The 17,887-nt window shown below is 37.4% G+C and overlaps 1 protein-coding gene across 1 annotated transcript in view; it reads left to right on the top strand.

The window, feature by feature from the left end:
* Positions 1-17,887, top strand: part of LOC105490420 (adaptor related protein complex 4 subunit epsilon 1) — a 90,420-nt gene that overhangs the window by 8,540 nt on the left and 63,993 nt on the right. The window contains exons 4-8 of the mRNA XM_011756024.3: positions 2,625-2,698; positions 3,789-3,910; positions 8,050-8,209; positions 10,208-10,374; positions 14,045-14,118. Coding sequence (XP_011754326.2) covers positions 2,625-2,698; positions 3,789-3,910; positions 8,050-8,209; positions 10,208-10,374; positions 14,045-14,118 — 597 coding nt within the window. The remainder of the gene's footprint in view (positions 1-2,624; positions 2,699-3,788; positions 3,911-8,049; positions 8,210-10,207; positions 10,375-14,044; positions 14,119-17,887) is intronic.

Below are 17,887 nucleotides of genomic sequence, written 5' to 3'. Positions count from 1 at the left end.
TTCTGAGACTGAATGCACACAATATTCCACTTGTGGAACCCCACTCCGCCCAAAACACTCTTCAAATTTTATTTCTCCTGTGATCACTCAAGCGGCTCCTACCATCTGTTACCTTTCTTGTTATCTTTTCATATATTAATGTCTTAGCTCCTGAACTGATTTTAAGATCCCTAAAGGCAGGTATTTTTTTTTTGAGCTATTAAATTAGTTTTTATTAGTAATTTGCTTTTCTTAAAACTTTAATTTTTTTTTAAACATTATACAAATATGGAATATAAGCTCTTCCAGTCATACTCACTATTTTCAGTTTTCATCCCAACTGAAAGGTCAGGAGATCGAGACCATCCTGGCTAACATGGTGAAACCCCGTCTCTACTAAAAATACAAAAAATTAGCCAGGTGTGGTGGCAGGCACCTGTAGTCCCAGCTACTCAGGAGGCTGAGGCAGGAGAATGGCGTGAACCTGGAAGGCGGAGCTTGCAGTGAGCCAAGATCGCGCCACTGCGCTCCAGCCTGGGCGACAGAGCCAGACTCCGTCTAAAAAAAAAAAAAAAAGAATTAAGGTTTCATTGGGATGGTCTTTGGATTAGTTTGTTGGCCTTGATATTGGTGACTTCGGAATGGGTGATACCTTAGCTGAACAGGTGATTTATCAGCAATCTGATAAGACAATCTCCACTTTAAATGCTTCCTGGGGGCCTGAGTGTGGTGGCTCACTCCTGTAATCCTAGCACTTTGGGAGGCAAAGGTGGGAGGAATCACTTGAGTCTGGGAGTTTGAGACCAGCCTGGGTAACATAGTGAGACCCTGTTTCTACTTAAAAAAAAAGAAAAAAGCTCGGTGTGATGGTGCACGCCTATGGTCCCAGCTACTTAGGAGGCTGAGGTGAAGGATTGCTTGAGTTTGGAAGGTAGAGGCCACAGTGAGTTTTGATCATGCCACTGCCTTCCAACCTGAGTGAGACTCCGTCTCAGAAAACAAAACAAAACAAATGCTTTCTGGGATTTTCCTAATCGCTTTCTTGGCCTGGGTCAGATTTGTTTCAACTCTTGTGATTGTGGGAGTAATAGCTCTGCTTCTCTGACCTCTAGTGAAGGTGTTGGAATTGGTCATGCTACTACCTCTTGATTGTGAGAATAGGAAGTTTCTGTTTTCTCCTGTTCCGTAGTGGACACAGACAGCATGGATGCTGGGTAATGATGGGTATAATTAACATTAGAATCCCTGATGAAAGGGCTGAAAGAATTGAGAAGAATGAAAAACAACGAGCATGGAGTCAGGGAATCAGGTCTCAAGATAGACTGTGGAGAGGCAGTAAAATACGGGGGTTTAAGATATGGACTGACTTCAACTGTCTGCGTTTGAGTCCTGGCTCCACCATGTGATAGGTGTGGACCTTAGGAAATTGCCCTTTTTTGGATCTCTTTTTTTTTTTTTTTTGAGATGGAGTCTTGCTCTGTCACCCAGGCTGGAGTACAGTGGCGCTATCTTGGCTCACTGCAAGCTTCACCTCCCGGGTTCACGTCATTCTCCTGCCTCAGCCTCCCGAGTAGCTGGGTCTACAGGCGCCCGCCACCATGCCTGGCTAATTTTTTGTATTTTTAGTAGAGATGGAGTTTCACCACGTTAGCCAGGATGGTCTTGATCTCCTGACCGCGTGATTTGCCTGCCTTGGCCTCTCAAAGTGCTGGGATTACAGGTGTCAGCCACCATGCCCAGCTTGAGTCTCATTATTATATACGGATAAAAATGCCTATATATGCCTATATATAGCCTATGAGATTCACTGGGTGGTTGTGAGGATTAAATAAGTAATGCTTATAAAGTACTTGACCCATAGTGACTGTCTAATTAAAGTGTTAGTTATTATCATTGTGAAGCCTGACTGAGAAAATTCCTTGGAGAATCTAGATTCTATGTACATGACATTTGCCATAGTGTTAATACATTTCCTCAATCTTAAAATGTACTTTAAAAATGTTTTAATATTATTGCAATAAAAATGCTTATTTAAGCCAATGAGTACATTTAATGTGTCAGACAGCGTTTCTTTCCTGAATAATTGTTATTCCTTCAATTGAGAAAATAAGGTATTGTGTGTGGCTTAATATATTTAGTATATTATTTACATCATGCAGGTTGACATTAGGACATTAGGTGGCTAGCTCACTCAATACAAAGAGCTAGTAACTCAGTATTAACTGTAGTGATTAGGGTTTTTTTGGTGTTTTTGTTTTTTTTTTACTGTAGTGGTTAGTTTTTGAATTATATGTTTGGCTATAAAATAGCATTTCTAAAATAGAGAATGCTTTGGTTGATAATGTAAAGATTTGCACAAAAAATAGAAGGCATGTCTTCTCGGTGCCATTTATAAGATTTTAAGTTGATACACATAGTGTCTATTCCATTTCTGGAATATCCTATGAAATACATAATTCTGGAAGATTTCAGGATGAAGAATACCTGAAATCTTCCTTACTGAAGGTTTTTAACCTTGTATTTTGCAATTTGTTTTTATATTTACTTGTTACTGGTATCTTTGATACTTACAGGACTGCTTTAATTTCTTGTGAAAAGTCTATTTTTGGTAGGTAGTAATGAGACTTTTCCCTCAATTTTTATAGGTTATTTGGCTGTTTCCTTATTTCTACATGAAAGTCATGAATTATTGCTTCTCCTTGTGAATACAGTTGTAAAGGTATTGTATTGTATGTTGGTTAATATGAAGTCATAATTCTTGTCAGCACCTGACATTTCTCCTCGATCATATTCAATTAGATGATATTAGAAGAAAGTGGGCTTGCAGAATGGGCTTAGAAGAATCTTTTAGATCAGTTTCTGCATCTATAAAATGGAGTTAAATAATAGAACTTACGGAGTTGTGAGGATTAAATGAAATACACGTGAAGTAGTAGCTGCTGCTCTTCTTGTTATAATTTCATTGTAAAACACAGAGTTAGAACTAAAGTCCAGGTCTCTAAGCTGTTAGTTTAGGTATATTTTCCATGCTGTTATCTTTTTTTCTAGGATCTGTTCTAAAGGGATATAGATATAAACTGAATAATTGAAGTCTTTAAAGTTTAAAAAGTCATTTAAAAAAAGAATAGAATATAATCAACTGAAATGTAGAGATAATGAAAACAATCCACACTCACAATATTTTCTGTTTAACTTCCAAATCAGAATGATAATGAGATGTAATTGAGTTGTTGAGCTTTTTATCTTGTGTCAATATTTTGATACGTGAGAGAGAGAGAGAACAGTATTTTCTGAACTTTAAGTCATATACTATATTAAGGTTACTAGTAGCTTAAATTTTTTCCAAACTTAAAAAACATATTTTTAGGTTCTATTAGAATGGTTTATAAACCATATGGATAGATAAGTACATATGAATGTGTGCATTTTATTGTGAATATTCCAAAATCACTTCCTTTTAAACTTACATTCATATTATTGTTGATTAATAAGAAAAACTCATAAAATTGTTTTATTATTGGTTTAGAAAAGTTTTAAAGGCTGTAATAAAGGAGACTACTTTGGCTAGATTCAGAACAGAGATACAGTTTCCTCTTCTATCAGTTGCTCTTTGGCTTTATCTACTGACTCTATTAAGGCAAATGAAACAAATAGGAGCATTCCAATAAAATATGCCATAAATTTGGATGTACAAATTAATTATAAATAGCACAAAATTACTAAGTATATAGGACCATTACAGTGTTGAATTTGCCATTCCTAGTTTCAGTATTTACACTGAATGTTTTCTTTCCTTAATGTTGTACCAGGATCTGCAGAGCACTAACCTAGTAGAAGTGTGTATGGCACTGACTGTTGTTAGCCAGATTTTCCCCCGAGAAATGATTCCAGCTGTTCTTCCATTAATAGAAGATAAACTTCAACATTCTAAGTAAGTAAATTCTTTGGGAATAGGTGTCTATGCCATATATTTCAAAACAGAAGTTTATGCTAGAAAATTTATTATAACTTCAATGCTACCAGGATAGAGATTATTCTTTGACTGCTAGGAATAATACAAAAATCTTAAGTAGGATCATCTTTATTTTTATGTGGGTTTAGGGAAATGTTAGACAGCTTTCTAAAGTTAAACTAAGAGACAGTGAGGCCTAGTGTCCAGGAATCCTTGGCTTTCCTCCCAGTTCTACCACTAATGAGCAGTGGTCTTGTTTTTCCTTGGCTATATGGGGTTGGTTGAAGCTCCTTAGTTCTCCCAAAGTTGTTTTGGGGATAAAGTAAAATAATGAAAGACATATGGAAATTGTGCAAGTGTAGTGAATGCAAAGCTTCAGTGTAGTGGGAAGATGCTTTTTGTTTTTTTTTTTTTGAGACAGTCTCTCTCCGTTGCCTAGGCTGGAGTGCAATGGCACGATCTCGGCTCACTGCAACCTCTGCCTCCCGGGTTCAAGCAATTCTCCTGCCTCAGCCTCCCAAGTAGCTGGGATTACAGGCGCCTGCCACCACACCCGGCTAATTTTTTTTTTTTAAATAGAGGCTGGATTTTGCCATGTTGGCCAGGCTGGTCTTGAACTCCTGACCTCAGGTGATCCACCTGCCTCGGCCTCCCAAAGTGCTGGGATTACAGGTGTGAGCCACCACACCCGGCCCAGGAAGATGCTTTTTATATCAAAACCACAGCATTTTAATCCTGTTTTACAGCAGAATGTATACAAACTTAATTTACTTTGTAGTATTTTCCTAATCTTCTCTTGTAAGTTTCCTTAACAGTCTCCTTATCAGTTTGAACTTACTTGTTCACTGTATTTGAATTATTAATATTTTGTTTTTGACCAAGCTCCTTTATGTAATAATTTTAATTAATTAATTAATTAATTAATTTTTTGATACGGAGTCTCATCTGTTGCCCAGGCTGCAGTGCAGTAGAGGGATCTTGGCTCACTGCAACCTCCACCTCCCAGGTTCAAGCAGTTCTCTGCCTCAGCCTCCCAAGTAGCTGGAATTACAGGAACACGCCACCATGCCCAGCTAATTTTTTGTATTTTTAGTGGAGACAGGGTTTCACCATCTTGGCCAGGCTGGTCTTGAACTCCTGACCTCGTGATCCACCCGCCTTGACCTCCCAAAGTGCTGAGATTACAGGTGTGAGTCACTGTGCCTGGCTCATAATTTTTAAAGTTGGAAAAGGTTTGCAATCATTGTGATTATGGTATGTCAGTTACATATTCTTGATAAAGATTTTTTTGTTACTCATACAACATTTATTTTATATACTTTAAATCAGTATTTTTAATGTTCTAAGATTGCAAAATGTTGTCTTATAGCTTGTATTCTTTTTTTTTCTTTGAGATGGAGTCTTGCTTGTTGCCCAGGCTGGAGTGCAGTGGCGTGATCTTGGCTCACTGCAACCTCCGCCTCCTGGGTTCAAGCGATTCTTCTGCCTCAGCCTCCTGAGTAGTTGGAACTACAGGTGCCCACCCCTATGCCTGGCTAATTTTTGTAGTTTTAGTAGAGACAGGGTTTCACCATATTGGCCAAGCTGGTCTCGAACTCCTGACCTCGTGATCCACCTGCCTTGGCCTCCCAAAGTGCTGGGATTACAGGCGTGAGCCACCACGCCCGGCCAGCTTGTATTCTTTTTTTTTTTTTTTTTTTTTTGAGACGGAGTCTCGCTCTGCCGCCCAGGCTGGAGTGCAGTGGCCGGATCTCAGCTCACTGCAAGCTCCGCCTCCCGGGTTTACGCCATTCTCCGGCCTCAGCCTCCCGAGTAGCTGGGACTACAGGCACCCGCCACCACGCCCGGCTAGTTTTTTTTGTATTTTTAGTAGAGACGGGGTTTCACTGTGTTAGCCAGGATGGTCTCGATCTCCTGACCTCGTGATCCGCCCGTCTCGGCCTCCCAAAGTGCTGGGATTACAGGCTTGAGCCACCGCGCCCGGCCTTGTATTCTTTAAGAAATATTGGATCATGAATCTTCCAGCCAAAATGATAGCTTTTACCAAGAATTACAGAATAACTTCATAGGTCTTTCAGACTTTCTATATATTGTATGTCATATCTGTGTTTAGAACAGAGGATGATTATGGACAATTAATTATTGGAAGTATTCACTTTTTAAAGATTTATAAGGTGATCTGATTATACCAGCAGCATATTTTTGCTTAACTTTTTCTCACCACTACTTTTGTGGTAACCCTACTTACTGACCAGTTGTATGAAATCTTTCTGAGAATTGAAAGGGCCCTTTTCAATTTTTTCTTTATTGCTTTGTATTTAGTCTAATTTCAAGTCCTGGCTAGAGGGCTAGAGTTTAGACTTTGTGAAACTCTGGTTCTGCAGTTACGGCCGTACTCAGCCCCATGCTCTGGAGTAAAGAGCTGAAGAATATGGGGCAGAGCTATAGGTAAACCAGTAGATGTCACAAAGAATATGTGAAACAAGGCTTGAATTCAACTTTTGAATCCCTGGCCGTATTTCATCATACCAACCCCAGAGCCTGAATCTAGGTCTCTCGTCTTATGTTAGTACCACCACTTGAGGCCAGGCTTATGAATTCCTGGGCCTATTCAGAGTTGTTTTTTTTTTTTTCCCTCACCTCATTTAGATATTCTCCCCTAGAATTAATATCAGTTATCATGCAATGGCAATACACTGCGATGTGGCTTGCATTCACCACAGTATTAATACTAACAGTAAATCTGTTGTTAATCTGCTTTTCTTTTTTCTTTTTTCTTTTTTTTGTGAAAAGAGTTTTCCATTATGGCGTAGCTTGCCTAGGAAGATAAGAGTTGTTTATTAATGGAATTTGTATGACCACTTACTAAGAATCTTATAAAAGGTGTTCTTGAGTGGAACACAAAGGATTGCATTGAATAATCTCAGTCTTGAGATTCTATGACAGAAATATCTGTTAAGGAACCCTAAAAGTAAATACTTCACTTTTGTGATGTTTGCTGCTCTTCTGAGCACTGCCAGCATAGTCTGCAAAAAGAGATATGTAGATATAGACAGAGAGAATAACAAGGAAGAAGCTTCCTTGGAAACTACATCATGAACATAGGATGGCATTTCTTTATTTTTGTTTCTGTGTGCTAGACGTTATCTGCTACAGATGAAGTGCAAGACTAGTATATACTTTTCTTCTTTATTATCATGAGGTTTTGAAACAGATGAACAGGGCAAGGAGAGGAGTAACATCTTTTTATTCCATGTGTGTCCTTGTATTCCTCCCCTCTGTCCTCCAAAGTATTTGGAGTCTGCTATCCAGTGATAGATATATTAAAAAAAAGAAGCAAAGAAAGCTACTATTTTAGAGTAAGAATGTTAATGAGTTTTTTTTCTTTTCTTTCCTTTTTTTCTTTTTTCTTTTTTTTTTTGAGACAGAGTCTCACTCTGTCACCCAGGTTGGAGTGCAATGGCACAACCTTGGCTCACTGCAACTTCTGCCTCCCAGGTTCAAGTGATTCTTGTACCTCAGCCACCCAAGTAACTGGGACTATAGGTGTGCACCACCATATCTGGCTAATTTTTGTATTTTTAGTAGAGACAGGGTTTCGCCATGTTGGCCAGGCTGGTTTTGAACTCCTGGCCTCAAGTGATCCACCTACCTCAGCCTCCCAAAGTGCTGGCATTACAGGCCAAAGATTTTTCATATTAATAAAAAGACTTTAATATTACTAGCTGAAATTACCTATTACTTAAACTTACTGTTGACTTTTTTTTTCAATTTTTAGAGATACGTCTTTTAAAGATGGAATTAGAGAATTAAGAACTTTGTTTTTCTTGTTTTTTTTAAATCTCAAAGTAATATATGCTTGTTACAAAAAAAATTCTCTAACTATATAAATATATAACATGGGCAGTTAAAGTTTTGAGACTTTACTTCCTAGAGGTAACTACTTTTTATAATTTGGTATATTAGAATAAATAAATTAATAACCAATGTATAATTATCTCTTTCTTTGTAAATTAAGGCAATGAGCCAGTATTTTGAAATCATCTGGCCCATAATCTTTCAAAGTAAATACTCGAAAATTCAGATTGTCTTGTTTAAATTTCATTTTTTGTCTTCAGGGAGATTATACGAAGAAAAGCTGTTCTGGCATTATACAAATTCCATCTCATTGCTCCTAATCAAGTACAACATATTCATATTAAGTTTCGGAAAGCACTTTGTGACAGAGATGTTGGGGTCATGGCTGCCTCCTTGCATATATATCTTAGAATGATTAAGGTAAGTTGGAAATTTTAGCAAGTACTGAGTAGTTACCATTAGAAAAATACAATTACGGGATTAAAAAGAAACAGATATTTTGGTAAAATGCTTAGTTAATGTTTTATAATTTTATTATTGACCTTTGATTTAGTAATTTTGCAAGTTGTTGAGAGCGTGAGTTGTAGGCACATTATGGAATTTTTTTTTTTTTAATGCCTAAAATTTTTTGATGTCACTAAACAGGTGTGGAAAAATGGTAGCAATGGAAGTTGTCTTAAGTTTTCAGATTTGTGTTTTTCAAGCAGTAATTCTCTTTTATATAGCTTCATGGGATGCATACCATTTTATAGAAATGAGGGGAACCAGTGGGGTTGTGCAAGCTATAGATTGTAGTGTTGACGCCATATATTGATACTGTGTCATACGAGGAAAGAGGGTTGAATGTTATGGTAAAACAGATTTCTAAATGGCGATGATGGGTTTATACTAATTCATCCTTAGTGTATTGCCTGAAACCATTTGTGTTCAAATATACATACTTGTAACAGATTTCATGGCACCTACTATAACAAAATAGAATATGCTATTGAACTCATTTAAAGTTATATTGTTTCTTATGTATTGTGTTCTCAAACAGTACAGTTTAAATAGATGTTCAATATTAAATTTTATTTTTTCCCTAACATTTACTAAAATTTGAAAGAGCTTTATTTCCCTTCCAAAATTTTTCCCTTGATACATAATACAAATTAGAATAAAGAATCTAATGTTCCTTTTAAGGAGTGTGGATCTAATTTCCCCAGTCCAAGAGATTACTCAGATAGATAATCAAGGCACACTCCTTCAGAAACAAATATTTTTAGGTACAATGTGGCTAATTAATTTTTAATTGGCAGGCACACTGATTTTGGGGACTTTTTTTTTTTTTTTGAGATGGAGTTTCACTTTTGTTGCCCAGGCTGGAGTGCAATGGCACGATCTCAGCTTACCACAACCTCCACCTCCCGGGTTCAAGCGATTCTCCTGCCTCAGCCTCCCGAGTAGCTGGGATTACAGGCATGTGCCACCACGCCCGGCTAATTTTGTATTTTTGGGAGAGTCAGGGTTTCACCATGTTGGTCAGGCTGGTCTCGAACTCCCGACCTCAGGTGATCTGCTGGCCTCGGCCTCCTAGAGTGCTGGGATTCCAGGTGTGAGCCACTGTGTCCGGCCGATTTTGGGGACTTTTAATGTTTAAGTAGTCTTGGCTGTGCTCTTCTACCCAGAACAAAATTTTTTTTTTTTTTTTGGATGGAGTTTTGCTCTTGTTGCCCAGGCTGGAGTGCAGTGGCATCATCTTGGCTTACCGCAACCTCCAGCTCCAGGGTTCAAGCAGTTCTCCTGCCTCAGCCTCCCGAGTAGCTGGGATTAGAGGCATGTACCACCACGCCTGGCTAATTTTGTATTTTTAGTAGAGAGGATTTCTCCATGTTGGTCAGGCTGGTTTCAAACTCCCAACCTCAGGTGATCCACCGACCTCGTCCTCCAGAAGTGCTGGGATTACAGGTGTGAGCCACTGTGCTTGGCCCCAGAATGAATTTAACTCATTTACATGTGAAGTCTTTTGGAAACAGAGTTCAGAGATTGCAAACAGGCCTTGATTTTCATCCAAAGCAGAGGTATTACTGTCCTTTTGCTGTATGCCAGTTCTTTTCACTTTTTGTTTTAATTGCTGGTATTGGCTGTTAAGGATTCTACCTAAGATGTAACTATAAGAATTTTGAAATGTGATTAAACTGTATGTGGGAAAAAGTAGGGAGTGGTGGAAGCTTTTCTGGGATGATTCAGCTTTGGGTTGGTTAGCCAGAGGAATTTTATCATGGAAGATACTATACATATTAGGGCACGGTTTCATTAAATGTGAACATAAACTTAAGCATGTGTTAAGTTAGGTTCTATATGACATTTCAACTAGGTCTATTTCTGTTTAATAAGATGTTATTATTAACAGAAAGTTTTTTTTGCGGGGGGATGTAGGAGAATTCGTCTGGATATAAAGACTTGACTGGGAGTTTTGTAACCATTTTGAAGCAAGTAGTTGGAGGAAAACTCCCAGTAGATTTCAATTACCACAGTGTCCCAGCACCATGGTTACAAATTCAGCTCTTGAGAATACTAGGACTTCTAGGAAAAGATGATCAAAGGTAAACTATTCCCAGTAAGTTTGCTTAATGACCCCATACCAGATGATAAGCTTAGACTTTAGTAACCTAGAGGTTTAATGATATACCAGATTCTTCCAATGTTTAATTGGCTTAGTAGTGATAAAATAGGCCATTGTAAGAACCACATAAATGCTTTCAGGTTGCTGGGATAATCCTGGCTCTCTCTTTATCCTAATTTTACCTATCATGAAAGGTACCCATGAAGTGCCATCTCCTCTGTGAAGCTTTCGTAATTGTTCTTGTTCAAGGGTTGGGAAACTTTCTCTGCAAAGGGCCAGATAAATATTTTAGGCGGCCGGGCGTGGTGGCTCACGTCTGTAATCCCAGCACTTTGGGAGGCTGAGGCGGGCGGATCACAAGGTCAGAAGTTTGAGACCAGCCTGCCCAACATGGTGAAACCCTGTCTCTACTAAAAATACAAAAATTAGTTGGACATAGTGGCACGTACCTGTAGTCCTAGCTACTCAGGAGGCTGAGGCAGGAGAATCACTTGAACCCAGGAGGTGGACTTTGCAGTGAGCTGAGATCGTGCCACTGCACTCCAGCCTGGGTGACAGAGTGAGACTATCTCAAAATAATAATAAATAAATATTTTAGGCTTTGTGGGCCATATGTTGTTTTTTTGCATCTATTCGACTCTGCTATTATAGCATGAAAGCAGCTACAGATAGAAAATAAATGAATGAAGAAGGCTGTATTGCAAAAAAAAAACCCTTTTTATGGACATTAAAACTTGAATCTTAGATCAGCACATCATAAAATATTCTTTTAATTTTTTTTTCCAACTATTTCAAAATGTAAAATCTCTTCTTAGCTTGAAGCCATACAAAACCGGGCATCTGGCCAGATTAGGCCTGCGGGCTGTAGTTTGCCAACCCTTACTCTAGCTGGGTGTGAGTGCTTCACCTTTTTAATTCATTTATCTGAATTATTCTTTTAGCGAATAACTTAAACTTTTCATGTGTATCTTTCCAACTATATATATATATATATATATATATACTTTCAATTTTGCCTTTTTTTTTTTTTTTTTTGAGACTATGTCTTGCTCTGTTGCCCAGGCCGGAGTGTAGTGGTGTGACCTTGGCTCACTGCAACCTCCGCCTCCTGGATTCAAGAGATTTTCCCATCTCAGTTTCCCAAGTAGCTGGGATTACAGGCGCACGCCACCATACCCGGCTGATTTTTGTATTTTTAGTAGAAATGGGCATCACCATGTTGGCCAGGCTGGTCTCGAGCTCCTGACCTCAGATGATCTGCCCTCCTCAGCCTCCCAAAGTGCTGGGATTACAGGCATGAGCCACCTCCCCTGCCTCAATTTTGCCATACTTTTTCAAACTTAGACACTTCCATATTTCCAAGGACAGTACAGGGAGCTCCCTTATATCCTGCACCTAGATTCATCAATTTATTTGCATTTGTTCTATCATTCTGATTCTCTGTGTGTGTGTGCACGTGTGTATGCATTTGCATGTGCACATACATATTATTTTTATTTTAAAAACCTATTTCCAACTTGCTTGAGAGCAAGTCCCTTGAGATTTTAGTTCCCTTGAGAGCAAGGACCTTGGCTGGAGTTCCTGATATGTTTCTGTCTTAAGAAAATATTTGCTTATCAGTGTTCTGATTTTATGAATATTGTTCCCTTTTATATAGTAGGGTACCTTTGTATTGTAATTCTTTACCCTAGCTTTACAAAGGGACCGTTCTCCAGGCTTTTGCTCCTAGAAATCAACTTAATGTCAGAATCCATTTGCCTGTGAGCTCCTGACTAGCACTCATTGGGCTACATCACTCTTGGTATTACAGTGTTACTTTTTTCTGTGTTTGTGAATCTCAACCCCTGATTGAAACCTGCAGTGAAAATGTAAGGTGATGGAGCATACACACACATTAGAAATGATTGTCTGAATTATATTTTATTTTGTATCATGCCAGCCTATCCTAACGTGGAGCTCTAGTTGGAGTTACTGGAATTATGTTTTAAAATCATGAATTTTATATGAATGTATCAGATCTTATTGGTCTAAAAAGACTTACTGCCATCCATTGTTATCAGGAAGTAACTTGGGAGGCATTTAGTGAATTTATTAAATTCATTAACTCACTATCTTCCTTTTTCTTGCCTTTGTGGATAAATTTGTTTAATAATATATACAAAGATAAGCAAGCTAGTCTTTACTTTCACAGCCCTCAGGTGACTAGTAATTAGGCTCAGTCATGAATAGAGTGGAACTTTCTTATAATGTTATGGAACATTAGAATGTTTTCTCCTTTTCTGTCTCAACTCTAATGAGATTTTATTTTAACGTAAATCTAATGTTTTGTCAGACATTATTAGCTCAATGTAGCAAAGTAAAAATTTAAGTTATAACTGTTTCTAAAGTATTTAATTGAAAAAACCCTTTTACTGGAAAAATCTGTTGTATTTATGGTCTTTTATATCTATTCGAATATTTTCTTGTGTTTTGTAGCTTTGTGCTTCTTAGATTATTAAGATTTATCTTGATCTTATTCACAAATGTTTCTTTATTTCATGTGGTTAAGACTCATGCCAGACATTGGCTTTTAAAATTGAGGAACTAGACTATAATGTAGGTATAATATTACCAAATATTTTTGGGGGGGACGGGGAAGGATTGGTAATGTCTGCTGTATGGTTATCTTCTGAGGAAGAAATGCTTATGCAATAAAACGAAGGATTTTAGAATGTGGTTCTGGATTCCTAATTATTGGATATTTATACTTCAGTCAAGACAGAATGAAAGTATGTGCACTTAGCATTGAACTTTCCAGCTGTATATTTGGAAAAAAAGACATTTTCTGAAAGATGTAATTAATTTATATAGTCCCAAATTATTTTGATATTTTCATTTATTTTATGGCACTGTTTCTCTGCAAGACCACTGTATGTATCCTATGTTGCTGGTGTTTTTTTTTTCTGTTAGTGCTTTTTGAATTAATAAAACATACAAAATACCAGCTGAGAAGCTATAGTTTTTCACGTTGGCCTCTTGGAGAGGACATTTCTCTAACAAGCATGGAGGCAGAGTGCACTTTTTTTTTTTTTTTTGCACAGTATCTTCCTCATCACAGTTATTGTTACTGTAATCGGTGACCATAAAGACATATGAATGGTCCAAACCTATTCGTTCCACAAAATATCTTTTTTTATATTAATGTAAATGTAAGTAAAAATTTTCTTTCTGAAGAGCCTAGTTGCTGCTCAAGGAAAGACTAGTATTTGAAAATTTTTTTAACAGTATCTGGTTAAAATACAGTTAATATACTATCTGAAATAATATGAATATATGAAGTGTTACTATAGTAATTTAGAAATATTCTGTTGAAAGAAAATTATAAAATATACTGTGTTCAACCAAATAAAAACTTGGTTTGTAAACTAGGCATAGTGAGGAAAGAGTTGATTGATGTATATATCTCATTGGTTAACTAGTCAACTTTGATAAAGTAGGAAGTTCAGCTCCTGAAAAACCTTTTAAGAAGTGAAATTTCCGTAACTTCATCATAAAATGAATTTCTTTCACTTCTCTTCTGTAGAGCCTCAGTTTTAAAGAGAAGTTTGAAAAACTGTTTTATTGGGTTAGAATACTGTAATTCTACTGCAAATAAAATATCTTTTAAACAGGACAAGTGAATTAATGTATGATGTTCTTGATGAATCCTTACGAAGAGCCGAGTTAAATCACAATGTCACATATGGTAGGTAATATATGTAAATGTTCCTCTAATGACTAATAATGTTTTTTAGTATTACAGTTAAATCTGTGTTAGAATGCTATAAATTCCAATAGAACTTTATACACTTATTTTAAGATAGTTCTGTGGATTATTATTTTTTCAAGGTAAGCATTTAACTACTGATAGATAAGAGTAATTTGAACTCATGGCATGTTCTAAATGTTGACCTAAGTTTATTATTATAATTGTCTCTATTGAAAACACATATCAAGTATCCATTTTTTTAATTGATTTTTTTTCAATTATCTAATTGACTGTGAAGATAACTCCATAGATTTGTTCCATATTTGGTAAAAATTCACAATATTCGAAGACAGTTCTTAAATAAATCAATCAGCTAGTTGTCAGATATTTTATTAAATTTCTGTTGTCAGGCCTTATGCAAGGTACTTAGAATACAGCAGTGAATAAAACATTATCATGGGGCTTTTGTTAATGTTACAAAAGAGAATTGCAGGGCGTGGTGGGAGAATATAGCAGCTAGTCTTGAGGGGAAGAATAAAGAAGGTTGTCCTGAGAAAGTAATACTTAAGAAGATATCTGAAGGATGAATAGGATGTAGACAGGAATATATAGATGTAGAATAATAGTTTACTATTTTATGAAGAGACAATAAATTGTTACATACAATCTAAAAATTAGTAATAGGAGACAAGAGTAACTTGGGGGAAAGGGGTAGAAAACTGAGAAAGTAGCCAAAAAAACTTCCAATTTTAACAGCCAGAGGGAGGGGCTATTCTTTTTGATCAGCCTGAGAAAGCTCAGTGAGGAAATTGAGATACTTGGAGCTATTTAAAAGGTAGAACAGTTTGAATTTTGCATGCTCTGGAGGACAGCAGTAGAAGAGGCACTGAGAGATGTAACTCAAATGAGAAGTCATTTCTTAATCTGGTAAAATATCATGAAGTAGGAGATGAAGAGCATTACTTTTTCTTTGAGATAAGGGTAACCTGTGGACCTTTAAGAACAATGGTTGTAGAAGCGTAGGTTAGACCAGAGGACAGAAATTGAACTGGTTTAACTGAAATAAAAAGTGCTTGACAAAGATGCAGTACAAATAAGGAAAAAGGATTGTGTGTATGAGATTAATACAAGAAAAATAATGCACATGGTAGTGACTTGGGGTGGTAAACTTTGAAGGATAGATTTATGTTTTGCATGTATGAATGGTAATTAAGGTAATAAGGATGCCTTATTAATTTGTTCAGCCAGCATTTATAGTGTGCCTGTGAAACAAAAACTTGATTGTGTTTTAAACTAGGTGTGGATTGAGGAAAGAGTTGATTGACTTATGTATTTCTCCATGTTAAGTGTGGGAGGTAAAGGGAAGACGAAGGTAGACACAGGCCTTGTCCTTATGAGTATATAGTGTAATAAACAGTAGATATTATATAGGTTTCTGCTATGCAGTGAGAATAAGGGGCCACAGATATGGATGACCCTTACTGAAGCAGGTGATTTTCTGAGAGAAGATCTAGGAAAGTGTCAGAATTTTTCCAGTAAGTTAAAGTAAGTTAAAATGTTTTGTTTGTGATATAACCAGTGTCCAGGATAAGGGTTTGAAAGTCTTTCAAGAAATTCTGCTTAAAATTCAGTTAAAAATCTTGTTTTTTTCCTTGCAGAAAGTTTTTTTTTTTTTTTTAATGACATTTCAGCTTTAATTTTTTTTTTTTTTGAATAGGTAATATATGCACATGGGTCAAAATTCAAAAGGTACAAAAGGGTGTACAATGAACAGTAAGTGTCCTTTCCACCCTTATCACCCACCACCCAGTTCCCTTTCCTGGGGATAACCACTGTAAAGTTACCTGTTCCTTTTGATTTGGAGAATACTGTATACCTGAGGAAATATTTTTTAATATTTTCCAGTACAACCGTTTTATTAAGATTGCTTGGCCAGGCACGGTGGCTCACGCCTGTAATCCCAGCACTTTGGGAGGCTGAGGTGGGCAGATCACGAGGTCAGGAGTTCACGACCAGCCTGGCCAATATGGTGAAACCCCATCTCAACTAAAAGTACAAACATTAGCTGGGCATGGTGGCGCGTTCCTGTAATCCCAGCTACTCGGGAGGCTGAGGCAGGAGAATTGCTTGAACCGGGACCGAGAGGCAGAGGTTGCAGTAAGCCGAGATCGTGCCGTTGCACTCTAGCCTGTGCTACAGAGTGAGAGTCCGTCTCAAAAGAAAAAAAGATTGCTTAAACCAACACCAACAGTTTGTTTCTTTGCAGGCTCTTGATCCAGTGTTTCACCTCGCCAGAGAAACCTTATAGTTCCTGTTGTTTCATTTCCTTTGTTTAGCTTTTCATTGTTATGCTTTTCCCTGTGTCTGTATTGATAGAGCTTACAACTTATATTGATTATATCAGTGGTAGAGTATTCGCTAGCAATCCTGATACAGATATTTTACCCCTTAAGAATGTTAATTTTAACTGTAAACTTTATAAGGGCAGGGACTGTGTCTCTCTTATTAACCAGCATATCTCAGTAGCTGGCACTGTGTTAATGAGTAATGTGCTTTAATTGAATTAAAGGAAGAAAAAGTTATTTACTTTATCAGTTATCTAAGTGGGTTTCAGTATTAATACTTTCTATATCATATTTTTATGGAAGCTGTATTACAATTTAGTGTCTAATCAAGAAATTACATTAAAGACATTTGTTGAATATCTGCTATGTGCTAGGCATTGTATAAAGTGGTGTATAGGATATGAAGAAGTATAATATGTAACCTTTGTCTTTAAGAAATTTACAATATAGTGGAAAGATAACTTGTTCTGGAAAGCTTAACAACAGTGTAAGGCAGAATGTGAAGGGATAGTTCAGGGAAATAAGTATTGTAGGAGTTCCTGGGAAGTAGAGATCATTAAGGACCTGAGGGCACAGATAGGGATTTATTGACCTGATAGGACCCTGAAAGGTAGATAAGATTTAGCTAGGCAGAAGGGAGGTTGAAGGGGCTTTTAGGTGGAGGGAACTTGAGAGAAGGTGTAGACATGGGGCTATTCAAAAACAGTTTCAGAAACAATGTCTCACCAGTCAGAAAGGATAATTTATGGTGGGGAGCAGTGGAAAGGCTGTATTGTGGAGGACCTCTCACAACAGCTGGATTTGTAAATCTGGAGGTATGGAAGATTTTTGGGTAGGGTACTGATAACATGAGAATGTCATTTTTAGTAAATTAGTAAATTGAGAGAATTATATAAAATGGAGTACAGGGGACAAAGACCATCAAAAGTATGTAGATAGAAGTACTTTTCCGTTTTTTTTTTCTCTCACTAACTTCACCTAAAACCCTTGGATACTGTGTATAAGAAACATCAGACTCAAGAACAAGTCAGGCTGGTTAGAGACGTCAGGATACGAGGAAAGAAACAGACATGGTGGTGCGTACCCTGGGTTTTCTTTTTGCCTCAGGTACCCCAGACTGGGTACTGAAGAGCCAGCAGTCTGGAAATGCCAACAGACACAGACAAAAGCACCCCAAGAAAAGCCTGCCCTCTCTCACCAAAGGACCAAGAAGAAAAGGGAAATTAGCAAGGTAGAAAACTTTTAGACGATGACCCCTCTATTCCATCCAAGCACAGGAGAAAACTGTGGAGCCATCCCCTCCAGCAAAGACTGAGTGAAAAACCAAGATGTCCATCCTCACCAGGTATAATGAGGTGCCCCAACACACCCTCCCTGACCCCCCACTAGAGTGGTGACAGAAGCCCAAGAGGAAGCTGGAA

This window comes from Macaca nemestrina, chromosome 7 (assembly GCF_043159975.1).
Source record: "Macaca nemestrina isolate mMacNem1 chromosome 7, mMacNem.hap1, whole genome shotgun sequence".
NCBI lineage: Eukaryota > Metazoa > Chordata > Mammalia > Primates > Cercopithecidae > Macaca > Macaca nemestrina.
This window is presented reverse-complemented; position numbering and strand designations above follow the sequence as displayed.